Source organism: Pseudophryne corroboree, chromosome 4 (assembly GCF_028390025.1).
Source record: "Pseudophryne corroboree isolate aPseCor3 chromosome 4, aPseCor3.hap2, whole genome shotgun sequence".
Taxonomy (NCBI): domain Eukaryota; kingdom Metazoa; phylum Chordata; class Amphibia; order Anura; family Myobatrachidae; genus Pseudophryne; species Pseudophryne corroboree.
Window position 1 is genome coordinate 290,138,469 of NC_086447.1, and position 13,673 is coordinate 290,152,141.

The 13,673-nt window shown below is 45.1% G+C and overlaps 1 protein-coding gene across 1 annotated transcript in view; it reads right to left on the reverse strand.

Moving 5' to 3' along the window:
• Window positions 1-279: 279 nt before the first annotated feature.
• SERPINI2 (serpin family I member 2) overlaps window positions 280-13,673 on the reverse strand; it is an 85,702-nt gene continuing 72,308 nt past the window's right edge. Inside the window, exon 10 of the mRNA XM_063919284.1 lies at window positions 280-385. Coding sequence (XP_063775354.1) covers window positions 309-385 — 77 coding nt within the window. The 3' untranslated portion in view covers window positions 280-308. The remainder of the gene's footprint in view (window positions 386-13,673) is intronic.

The window sequence follows — 13,673 nt, forward strand, 5'->3', positions numbered from 1 at the left end:
TGCTTGCACTGTGATATGTATATATTTTATTTCACTATTTTCAGAGGTTATTTTCACTGCTGCATCAAGTTTACATACCCAGCGTGAATAAGTATTTATTAAGATGACACTACAAAAGCCTGTAATTTGGATTAACACTCGCAAAAGTTTGTTTTACGATTAGTAATGTAAAGTTATAATACTCTTCACTGTACAAATTGCTGGCTATCCTTTATGTCAAATGTGAATTAATGACAAGTAAATAGTTGCCATATTTCAGGTTACTAGAGACTGACAACAGGTCTAATGAATGGGAACGTTTCTTTTATTTATAATGATTCCACATCTCGTCCTCTTGCGTCACTCAGATCTGGATTTTTCACCTTTCCCATAAACAAAATCGATCCTAGGAGAGTAAACAATGCATTAGAGAACAATGATATTTGACAGGATGATCATAAAACTAATGCAATCAATAAACTATCTTGTTTTTCCCTATTACAGATAATCATTGCACAGAAATATGTTGGTTCAGATTATTGTAATAGATTATGGTTCCTTTGCAGACACTGTGAAGAATATACACACTTTGTGTTCATTTCTCAAGGCCATTGAGTACTTGGTGTTGTATTATGTTGCGTGTTGTGTGATATCCACAGTATGTGCAAGGAAGATATAGTTTTTCAATTATTTTCCTATATTTAAGAGGTCACACCGCAATGCTTTTTCCACGAAACAATACACTAACCTATTCTTTCTGTCTTCAGCTTTTTCCAACATAAAGTGTGAGACAATAAATCAGCTGCCGTGGTCTATTTTGGCAATGAAAGTTGCTGGTGACATTGTCATAGATAATAAATATTGTCAATTGAGAAATTCATGAGCATGTCACAGCTATTGGCAATGCATAACTGCCTTGAACCGCTCAACAGTAGTAACTACAACAATAACAATTGTGGAAAATAAAAATATATATATCATGAAATGTATTTATTTATTTTAATCAGGACACATTGGATCATTTACAAGGCCAATAACTTGCACGGTAGACTGCACTTAAACACTTCACACTGCCGCTTTTGGTCTGTGTGATTAATACTATATCAGAGGTTCCCAAACGCGGTCCTCAAGGCACCCCAATGGTCCAGGTTTTAAATGTATCCATGCTTGGCCACAGGTGACTTAATTAGCACCTCAGTCAATTTGATTTAACCATCTGTGCTGAGCCATGGATATACCTAAAACCTGGACTGTTGGGGTGCCTTGAGGACCGCTTTTGGGAACCTCTGTACTATATGCAGGGTTACACACATGTAACATAGTAACATAGTAACTAAGGTTGAAAAAAGACAATTGTCCATCGAGTTCAACCTATTTGTGGTCTCCTATGCAGTCTTATTATAGGACTAGTTATTTTTATGTTAGGACTAGTTATATTAAATATAATGCGTGCCTACGCACCATAACCCTAAATATCTTTATCCGATAGGAATTTATCTAACCCATTCTTAAAGGTGTTGACTGAGTCCGCAGTTACTACTCTCTCAGGCAGGGAATTCCAAACACGTATTGTCCTTACTATGAAAAAACCTTTTCGCCTCAATGTGCGGAAACTCCTCTCCTCTAACCTAAGCGAGTGACCACGTGCCCCCTGTGCTGATCTTATAGAAAACAGGACCCTCCCAAGCTCTGTGTATTGACCCCTTATATATTTGTAGATGTTGATCATGTCCCCTCTTAGTCTCCTCTTTTCCAATGTAAACATGCCTAGCCTTGCAAGCCTTTCCTCGTATTCCAGCGTCTCCATGCCCTTGATTAGTTTGGTCGCCCACCTCTGAACCTTTTTCTAGCTCCAGGATATCCATATTGTAATATGGTGCCCAAAATTGAACACAGTATTCAAGATGAGGCCTCACTAGTGATTTATATAATGGGAGTATAATACTCTCGTCCCTTGCATCAATTCCCCATTTCATGCATGCTAATATCTTATTAGCCTTCTTTGCTGCACTCCTACTTTGGGTACTGCTGCTTAATTTGTTATCTATGTGAACCCCTAAGTCTTTTTCTAGTACATAATCCCCTAATATTACCCATTACCCCATTTAGTATGTAGGTGTTATTTTTGGTCTTGCCCCCACAGTGCATTACCTTACACTTGTCTGTGTTGAATCTCATTCTCCATTTTGCTGCCCATGCTTCCAGTTTAGTTAAGTCGTTCTGAAGAGACTCAGCATCCCCCTCTGTATTTATAACCTTACACAATTTGGTATTGTCTGCGAAAATTGATACCATGCTCTCTAGACCTACTGTTAGGTCGTTGATGAAAATGTTGAACAAAAGTGGTCCAAGTACAGACCCTTGTGGCACACCACTTAGTACTTTAGTCCAATGTGAAAATGATCCATTGACCACAATGCGCGCTCCCTATTATCTAACCAATTACTGACCCAAGTGCATATTGTGCTCCCTAGCCCTATTTCTTGTAGCTTGTAGATAAGACGCATGTGTGGTACAGTGTCGAAAGCTTTGGCAAAGTCTAAAAAGATTATATACACCTCCTTACCATGATCCAGGTTCGCACTTACTGTTTCATAAAAGCCAAGTAAGTTGGTCTGACATGATCTGTCCTTCACAAATCCATGTTTGTTCCTTTTAATTACCTTTTTTGCTTCAAGGAACTTTTGAATACTGTCCCTTAGAATACCTTCCAATACTTTCCCCACTACAGATGTAAGACTGACTGGTCTATAATTACCTGGTTCAGCTTTGCTCCCCTTTTTAAATATCGGCACTACCTCCGCTATACGCCAGTCTTTGGGAACCATACCCGATTTAACCGAATCCATGAAGATCAAAAATACAAAAGTGTACAGTGGTTAGGATTCACAGCACTGGGCCATGAGTTAATTTGCAACTTGGGCGCTATCAGCGTGGAGTTATCATGTTCTCTTTGTGTTTACGTGTGCTTTTGTACCTTTCGGGTCGCTCGCTAGCTAGTTTTAGCAGCTGTGCAAACGCTATGCCGCCGCCCACTGGGGAGTGTATTTTAGCTTAACAGAAGTGCGAACGCTTGTGCAGCCGAGCACTGCAAAAACAGTTTGTGTAGTTTCTGAGTAGCTCTGAACCTACTCAGCGCTTACGATCACTTCAGCCTATTCGTGTCCGGATTTGACGTCATACACCCGCCCAGCCACTCCTGCGTTTTTACAAACACTCCCTGAAAATGGTCAGTTGACACCCAGAAACGCCCCCTTCCTGTCAATCTTCTTGCGGCCGTCAGTGTGACTGAAATTTCGCTCCAACCTGTGCACAACCACAACGGGCTTTGTACCCGTACGACACACGTGCGCATTGCGGCCCATACGCATGCGCAGAAATGCCGATTTTTGGCCTGATCGCTGCGCTGCGAACAACGGCAGTTAGCGATCAGCTCGGAATTGACCCCCTTAGTCCTATCCTTTATTATACTGCAAATCACTGAAGTGCGGTAACGGTAAGGTCAATGGCTGAGGAGCAACTGGCTAGTATCACAACCAGATTTACACACATAAAAGTGATTTGACTAATACAACTATGACTGTAAAATTATTATAATAATACAAAGATGATTGTATTATATAGAATGATTAAAACTCTGGAGTATACTGGAGTATGACAGATGAGGCTCTGCCTACCCTGACTGCACATCACTGCTGCACATGATATTAAAGGTGTTATTTAGCTCATAAAAGTAAGGAGTGATCCAGGCTGCCTTTACAACAAGTGTAATATATACTTATTGTGTGAATTTGAATACATGGTATTCACTAAGCACAATTGCACGCTTTAAGCACACAGAATGGGTTGGGTATGGAATCCCGACCATCAAAATCCTGACCAGAATACAGAATAGTCGCACCATGATCAGCGTGGCTACATCTGTAACTGAGATGTCTGCATTACTATTACTATGTAGGATGTATCTCTCTGTTTGCTGGTTCATTATGATGTGCTAGGGGAATTTGTGTGCATTCTAGTCTATTTGAAAACCTTCAAATATAAATATCTGGGGGCTAAGTCACTGACTATTTTTATTCCCTGTATGTGGCAAAGTTTCCCTCGATCATCAGTACCACAAAATTGGACCTGCCTCGGTGTCAGAAACTAAAAATCTCATAGGAAGAAAAAATTAAACAGCTTTTCTTTTTTCCAAACACTCCCAATTCTATGTGCTTCAGTAAACTCTAATACAAATACACTGATTGTGAGGAGGCAAGGGAAAGGGATGTCTAGGACCAGGGACGTAGGGAGGGTGGAACAAGTGGTGCTTGAGCTCCAGGCGCCGATGGGGACAGAAAGCGCTGGCTCACCACACAGCTGAGAGCTGGGATTTCGAGCAGGGGTAGGAGGAGATGACTAGAAGAGAGGGAAGGGGTGGCCACCACACTGCCTGCAGTACAGAGAGTCCAGTGCAGTGCAATGTGGTGTGTTGTTAGGGAAGAGGGGAGGTTTGGAGGCTTGTCAGAAGAAGCTTCCTGGCTGTCAGAGATCTGCATTCAGTGATCTGGAACATGCAGGCAGTGTGGTGGCCACCCTTTCCCTTTCCTCAGTCCTTTCCTTCTACCACCCAAGGTCCAGCCTGTCAATCACATAGAAGCTGCGACCCTACAGGCTGGAACGAGGAACTGCTCTGCTGCTGCCCTCTTGAGAGAATTAATGTGTGTATACTGTGTGTTTATGTCTGTGTATACTGTGTGTTTATGTGTATATGTCTGTGTTTGTGTGTAAATGTGTGTACATGTATGTGTATGTTTATTTGTATATATATATATATATATATATATATATCTTTGTTTACAGTATGTGTGAGTATATGTGTGTGTTTATGTATGTCTGTGTGTATATGTGTATCTCTGTATATATCTGTGTGTATATTTGCGTGTTTATGTGTGTGTGTGTCTGTATATTTGTGTGTTTATGTATGTCTGTGCCTAAAGGTGTGTGAATATATGTATGTATGTATGTATGTATGTATGTGTGGTGGGTGGGGGCGCCGTGACATGGCCCTGCACCAGGTGTCATGTCTCCACGCTACACCTCTGTCTAGGACTTGTGTTCATGTTAAAAAGGAAAGAGTTAACCCTATGGCCCAAGTTCTGTATTCTTAATTGATGCCCTCAGTCTGCAGAAGTCACACACAGGAAGTATGCTAGAAGCATACAGCAAGGGAGTGTTCCTTTTAGAAAAGCCCTCCTCCTTCCTCTCTGGAAAGGCTGACAACATGATCCACCAATCAGAAAAGAGGAGATAGAAAGAGCCAGCAAGGGGGAATTGTGGGAGTCAGGAAGTTGCTGGGAGAAAGAGACTGTGTTGTGTGGAGGTGAGAGTGCACAGCTAGACTCACTGGAGGTTGGGGTGTCATCCCCTCTCAGTGTCATCAGTGACCAGCCACTTTGTGTTCCATTCTACAGCTGTCATTGCTGCCCAGGACTGGGAGAGATATAGGCCCTCATTCCGAGTTGTTCGCTCGCTAGCTGCTTTTAGCAGCATTGCACACGCTAGGCCGCCGCCCTCTGGGAGTGTATCTTAGCATAGCAGAATTGCGAACGAAAGATTAGCAAAACTGCTACTAAATATTTCTTTGCAGTTTCTGAGTAGCTCCAGACCTACTCACAGATTGCGATCAGCTCAGTCCGTTTAGTTCCTGGTTTGACGTCACAATCACGCCCTGCATTCGGCCAGCCACTCCCCCGTTTCTCCAGACACTCCCGCGGTTTTCCCTGACACGCCGGCGTTTTTTAGCACACTCCCGGAAAACGCTCAGTTACCACCCAGAAACGCCCTTTTCCTGTCAATCATTCACCGATCAGCAGTGCGACTGAAAATCGTCGTTCGAACACCAGCAAATCTACTAAGTTTTGTGTTAACTAACTTAGTGCATGCGCTCCGTACCATGCGCAGTTAGCAACAAATCGCAGCATAGCGAAAATCGGCAAAGAGCGAACAACTCGGAATGACCCCCATAGAGCAGCTGGTAAGGACTTTGGTAAATTCTGAATGGACTTTAGTATAATCCTGCTTGTTGTTCACTGGATTATTGAGTCTCTCTGAATAAAGCTCACTTTGTTTTCATTGTAACCCGCTCCACTGTGTGATCCCTGAACCCCAGGATACCCGGGTCACTCGATATCCTCACATTTGGCGGCAGTTAGGGGATATTACATTGGGGGTCATTCCGAGTTGTTCGCTCATTGCCGATTTTCGCTATATTGCGATTAGTCGCTTACTGCGTATCCGCAAGGTTCGCAGAGCGCATGCGCTTAGTTATTTTACACAAAAGTTAGGTATTTTACTCACGGCATAACGAGGATTTTTCATCGTTCTGGTGATCGTACTGTGATTGACAGGAAGTGGGTGTTTCTGGGCGGAAACTGGCCGTTTTCTGGGCGTGTGCGAAAAAACGCTGGCGTTTCTTGGAAAAACGCGGGAGTGTGAAGAAACGTGGGATTGTCTGGGCGAACGCTGGGTGTGTTTGTGACGTCAAACCAGGAACTAAACTGACTGAACTAATCACATTGGCTGAGTAAGTCTGGAGCTACTCAGAAACTGCTAAGAAATTACTATTCGCAATTCTGCAAATCTTTCGTTTGCAATTCTGCAAAGCTAAGATACACTCCCAGAGGGCGGCGGCTTAGCGTGTGCAATGCTGCTAAAAGCAGCTAGCGAGCGAACAACTCGGAATGAGGGACATAGTTCCTGTAGTGTTTCCAGGGAGCGAGTAAAGCAAGGCTAATACCACAGAATATCAGCATGGAGAGACAGCCAGGAGTTGTGGCCAGCAGTCAAGGGGAAAATGCAATGAGAGAGCAGGAGAAGTTTTACTGTACAGCTTGGAAACCAACCTCACCTGCAAGGATTTTGCAGGATGAAGGGAATTGCTTATGATGGGACTGAGACCAGGGAAACTCTGGTACTGCGGTGTTGGAGTGGGATCAGGTGCACCCAGAGGATCCTGACCACCTGAGTGATGAAGAAGAGGGACCAACAGGCAGTGGTAGCACTTCATACAGTAAGTTACCAGAGTTGACCACTGCTAGTCAGATACGACAAGCCTGTGGTAAATGGCTTGAAGGAAGATGGCTTGAAGGCCTCCACTGTGGAGCAGATTGTCAACCTAATTGTGGAAGAACAGCTAATGATTAAGATGGCACCAGAGGTACGGGAGTAGGTCACAGACAGGAAGCCCAGTACACCTGAGCGAGCTGCAGATTGGGCTGATGAACATATAGCCAATCGTCCCCAATGGAGCGTCTTCAGTGCAGCAGGTGGTACAAGAAACCCACGAGTGGAGAAGCTCCCTGATAAAGCACCACAAGTCAAAGATAGTAATAAAGGAGGCCCTATCAAAAACATCACTTATCAGCCACCCAGATTCAGAGTGGCTAACCCAGAACCTTGGAAGTGTTACCGCTGCAATCAGCCAGGGCACTTGCTAAGGGAGTGTCCACGCACAAGAGGGCAATTCCCTGGGGCTAGACCGACTCCAGTCACTGTGGTATGTTATCCCATGGAGAATTAATGGTGAGGAGGTCATTTCCAGTCAGATATGAATGCGATGGGGTGTATATTGTGGACTTGGTTCTGGGGGAGGAGATGGCGACTCCCAGGAATATGCGAGGGCATCTACAGACTGTGATAGTGGAGAACCAGCAGGTACAGGGCCTACTAGATTCTGGGGCCTCACGTTGATTGAGCCAGACCTACTTCCCGCCTCCCAGGTGATTCCTGGACAGTATGTGCGAACTGCCACTGCTGGGGGACAACAGGCCGATATCCCTGTCGCCAAGATACATCTGGACTGGGGAGCTGATAAAGGAATCTTAGAGGTCAGAGTACTCAAGGGGCTACCAGCCAAGGTAATCCTTGGGAATGTTCTGGGACAAGGACTAGTGACACGCTTCGTCCAGGTGGTGACCAGTAGCCAAACACGAAGAGAGGTGACCCAGGCAACAGATATGGACCAGAACCAACCTACCTAGACAACAACGGTGAGTGACTCCAGTCCACTGTCCAGTACTTCAGAGGTAGACTTGGGGGAGGTGGACTGAAGTGAGTTGCGACAGGCCCAACGAACTGACCCTTCCCTGAGTGAATTGAGGAGCGCACTTGAACTGGGGTTGGCAACAGCTGATGGAAGCAAGATAGTGTGGGAAGAGGAATTACTGTACCGAGTGGTCATTCCTCGGCCCAGACAGGAATCAGTCATGCCTACTAAACAGTTACTGATACCTACACAATACAGATCACAATTACTAGCTCTTGCCCATGACATCCCTGTAGCTGGCCATTTTGGCACCCATAAAACACTGGCCCGACTATTGCGGCATTCCTTCTGGCCACGGATTTCTAGAGACGTTAAGCAGTATTGGGATACCTGTGATACCTGTCAGAGACTGGGGAAGCCCCAATGGAAAGCTTTTCTGCACCCATTACCTATTATAGGGGAGCCCTTTGCCTGTGTTGCCATAGACCTAGTTGGACCATTAGCTTTTCCCAGTCATTCGGGCAAGAAGTACATCTTGACGCTGATGGACTTTGCTACATGTTACCCTGAAGCCATGGCCCTGTCATCCATTGACACGGAACATGTTGTGCAAGCACTGGCAGACATATTCAGTCAGGTCGGATAGCCACAGGAAGTTGTCACAGAAAAAGGGCCTCAATTCTAAAGTGAACTAATGCAAACCCTGTGGGGGATTTTGCCTAATCGGACCACCCCTTATCTTCCTCAAACCAATGGACTATTTGAACGATTCAATGGAACGCTGATAAGACTCCTACAGACTTATGTACAGTCCGAAGGGAGGGACTGGGAGAGAGCCCTGCAACAGCTTCTATTTGCTTATCAGGAAGTACCACAAGCATCTACTGGATATTCCCTGTTTGAACTTTTGTCTGTCCGGAAAGTGCGGGGGCCTCTAGACCTGGCCAATGAGAGTTGGGAGTGAACTTTTCGAGAACACCAGCAGCCCATATTACAATATATAGAGAACATGCAGAATCGGATGAGAAGATTGCTACAGTTAAGCCAAGAGCATCTGCGGGAATCAGAAGAGAATCAAAGGGAATGGTACGACGCCCGTGCTCAATATCGCGAGTTGAATCCAGGGCAAAAGGTCATCGTGCTTATCCCTGTGCAGAGAAACAAATTGCAAGTCACCTGGGATGGACCATATACAGTGGTAAGGCACACCGGACCGGTCAATTATGTGATCACCCTGGATAAAGGAGGGGAGCTGGTAAAGAGAATGAGGAAGTGGAATCAGTCCAGGTGGGACAACAATTAAATATGGCCCAGCAGCAAGAGATGCAGAGGATCTTAAAAACTGAACAAGCCCAGTTTTCTTGTCAACCTGGTCGAACTCACCTGACCACTCACCATGTGGACACTGGGAGCAGTAAGCCCATCCGACAAGTTACTTAAGAATGACCCCAGATGTTATGAGACAGGTAAAGACTGAAATCAAGGAGATGCTAGCTTTGGTGGACTTTGCACCATCTAAAAGTCCATGGGCCGCTGGGGTCATGTTGGTTCCCAAGAAAGATAGGACTACGCGGTTTTGCATGGACTATCGCAAATTGAATGAAGTAACCACAACTGATCCTTACCCTATGTTCCGTGTCGACAAGCTACAGGACCAGATTGGAGGGCCAAGTTTGTCTCAATGCTGGACTTAAGCAAGGGTTACTGGCAAATCCCACTTTCCAAAGAAGCCCAGGAGCATTCTGCCTTCATCACGCCTATAGGACTCTTTGAGTGTACTACCATGCCTTTCGGGATGAAGAACATCCCTGCCACATTCCAATGAATGGTGAATGACCTACTGGAGGGGTGTCAAGACTTTGCACAAGCCTACCTCGATGATTTCGCCATCTTCAGCCATACCTGGACGGACCATTTAACTCATGTGACGGAAGTGCTCAAATGGATCAGACAGGCCGGGCTCACCATAGGCCCAGATAAATGTCACATGGGGATGGCTGAGGTTCAGTACCTAGGACATCGGGTTGGAGGAGGCTCTATTAGACCAGAACCGGCAAAGGTGAAGGCGATTGTCAACTGGCCCCGACCTGTCAACCAGAAACAAGTGCGGGCCTTACTTGGAGTTTGTGGCTATTACAAAAAATTCATACCACATTACAGCACCGTGGCCAAGGCTCTAACGGACTTGGCCAAAAAGAGATATGCTCGGAAGATCGAATGGACCATTGAGTGTTAGCAAGCCTTCACCATCTTAAAAAAACACGCTGACTCAAGCCCCAGTGTTGGCTGCCCCTGACTACAATAAAAAGTTTATTGTGCAGACAGACGCTTCGGGGTGTGGACTTGGGGCAGTGTTGTTACAGGTGGGAGAAGATGGTAGGGAACACTCAATTGTGTACCTGTCTCGTAAGCTAGCTGTCCAAGAGATAGCCTATGCCACTATCCAGAAGGAGTGTCTAGCCATAGGCTGGGCCTTAAATAAACTACAACATTATCTCTACGGTAAAGAATTCACTATTGTTACTGACCATAACCTGTTAAATTGACTAAATATAACCTCGGGGGAAAATGGGAGGTTGTTGAGGTGGAGTTTTGGTATTGCAAGGTTTTAACTTTTCCATTTCTCACAAAAAGGGACAGGACCATCACAACACTGATGGGTTATCCAGACGTGAGGAAACAAATGCCAAATTTCGCAGACCTTCGGGCCGAGACGACCGTCAGGGCTCCGACATTGGGACCATGCCTGTCTCCTCGATTTAAAAAGGGGGAGGTATGTGAGGAGGCAAGGAAAAGGCATGTCTAGGACTTGCTTCATGTTAAAAGGAAAGAGTTAACCCTGTGGCCCAAATTCTGTATTCTTAAATTGATGCCCTCAGTCTGCAGAAGTCACACACAGGAAGTATGCCAGAAGCATACAGCAAGGGAGTGTTCCTTTTAGTAAAGCCCTCCTCTTTCCCCTCTGGAAAGACTGTCAACAAGATCCACCAATCAGAAAGGAGGAGAAATAGCCAGCAAGGGGGAATTGTGGGAGTCAGGAAGTTGCTGGGAGAAAAAGACTGTTGTGTGGAGGTGAGAGTGCACAGCTAGATTCACTGGAGGTTGGGGTGTCGTCCCCTCTCAGTGTCATCAGTGACCAGCCACTTTGTGTGCCCTGCTACCGGTGGCAAACGCAGGATTTGCATGGGGGGGTTTCCAGAACTGGGTGGAGCCAAGCACGGGATGGGGACTGAGGTGACCCAGTATATGCTGGGTCCATAAAACTAGTGTGTCTGTATGTATGTATGTATGTATGTATATATATATATATATATATATATATACATATATATATATACACACATATCTACACATATATATACCGTATATACACCTATGTATATATTTATATACATATACACATAGCATATTAAACATGTATATATATATATATATATATATATATACATACATATAGTACACGTATATATACGCATGTATATATATCATATGTGTGTGTGTTTATATGTATGTATGTATATACATGTGTATATATGTATGCACAAATTGCACATGGATATATATGTACTATAATTAAAATAAAGTAAACTTTTATCAACACTTACAAGTGCCACCAGGAAGAAAGCAGGCTGCAGAGGACGCTAGACAGCCATTAATAATACTCATGCAGAAAAAAAATATATATATATATTTTTTTTTTGGTGGAGGGGGTGTTTCTGGGTGCTCGGAACCCCCCTCCCCCCTTGGGTGCGCCACTGGCTGCAGCTGTCATTGCTACCCAGGACTGGGAGAGATACAGTGCAGCTGGTAAGGACTTTGATAAACTCTGAGTGGACTTTAGTAGTATAATCCTGCTTGCTGTTCACTGGATTTCTGGGTCTCTCTCTGAATAAAGCTCACTTTGTTTTCATTGTAAGCCGCTCCACTGTGTGATCCCTGAACCCCAGGATACCCAGGTCACCCGGTATCCTCACACTGATGGTTTACACTATTTTTCTGGAGACATAAACTTCTACGCAACAGGTTTCCTGATTTTTTTTTTTTTTTTTTTACTAACTTCCTGTTCTCGGCTTCTATGAATGATGTACTGTACTGTAGGAGCTTCAGTCCTGACTCCTGTGCAGGGCCGTCTTTTTGTATGGGCTCAATGGGCTCTTGCCCAAGGGCCCCAGGAGTAAAAGGGCTCTAGCATGATAGCTGAGGGTCCCCTCTTTCCAGGGGTACCAGATTTTTGAAAGTCGGCCCTGGGGAACCGGAGATATCCGACTTCAAAGCAGCGGTCCCCATTCAAGCCTGTTAATTGTTCTTCCTAGCCAGATATCTCGAGTTCTGTCTGACTTAGAGTTTTTCTGAAGGTATACTCCAAAAGCTGGGACTCTCCCCTTCTGGTGGACACTGGCAGCTTATCTCTACTATGCCCAGAATCAGAGATATCAGCCTTCCAGCAGCTGGTCCCTGCTCCAGCTACCCACGCCTGGTATGCAGTTTTATATTTTCATTGGTGGATTGCTCTGGCTCCTGACCTCTGATTCCCAAGTACCCAGCACCTCCTTACAGGTGTCCCCAGCACCTCCTTACAGGTGTCCCCAGCACCTCCTTACAGGTGTCCCCAGCACCTCCTTACAGGTGAGACTCTAGTTTTGTTATTCCATTCAATGCTAAGAAATCTATTTTCAGGAACTTGAGATATCTGCAGTCAAGCATGCTGCCCTCCCACTAGAAAATGATGAATATAAAGCCGACTCCACTATTGACCCCTCCCCCTGTGTATTAAACACCCCCTACCACCCTGGAAGTCGTGTACCCTGGCACCTTCATTCAGCCCAATGTGTTATGCACACCAGTGCCAGCAGGAATGTACTGGTGTCTGAACGGTGAGGGATGCAAAACAAATGAACTCACGGACAGACTGGGGAATATGACATTACATACACAGAAGGTGATAGGGTAACAAAATAAACACAAAGTAAACAGAGAAGCCCAAAGGCTAAGAAACTGGGTGTCTCCCTAGTATTAGGAATGCTCAGATGGAAAGAAGCGAGATGTAGTGATTTAATACGTAGAGAACCCGAAATGCTGTTGCTAAGGGCAACAGCAAAACCCTAAAGGGTTACCAACGGGTGTGGCAGTAAACTCCTTGGTCAGAGATGGAATAATAGACACAAGGAGAGTCTCCACAATCCTAGTCCTCACTTGCAGTGCACTGGTTCAGCTTACTGCCACTAAACTGACACCTGAACACCTTGCACAGTGAGAAAGGATTTTGGCAGGCAAGTCTGAGAATACAGCCGCAAACTTGCTAGGTTCACAGAGTAGCAAAAGAACCCCAGCAGGTTAAACGACTGACTCCTGTCTTACTGCTAGGTCTGGATTGGCAGAGTGTAATACCAAATCCCAAGGCCTATTTGCAGTAAGCAACAAACAAATACAAAGTTTACACAGTACTAGCTAGCTTTCAGGAACTGACTAACCAACAAAGATTCAGCAGCATCTGCCTAACCTGAGAAGAGGGTTTATATAGCAGGTGCTGTCCACGCCCCACTCAGACCTCACAGACTGTGAGCACAAAAACCAGCACCGGATCCCCTGCCGTGCACAGAGCCTGTAACCACTGCACAGCAAAAGACCCGAACCGGAGTATCAGCTACGCTCAGGTTACTCCGCTAGC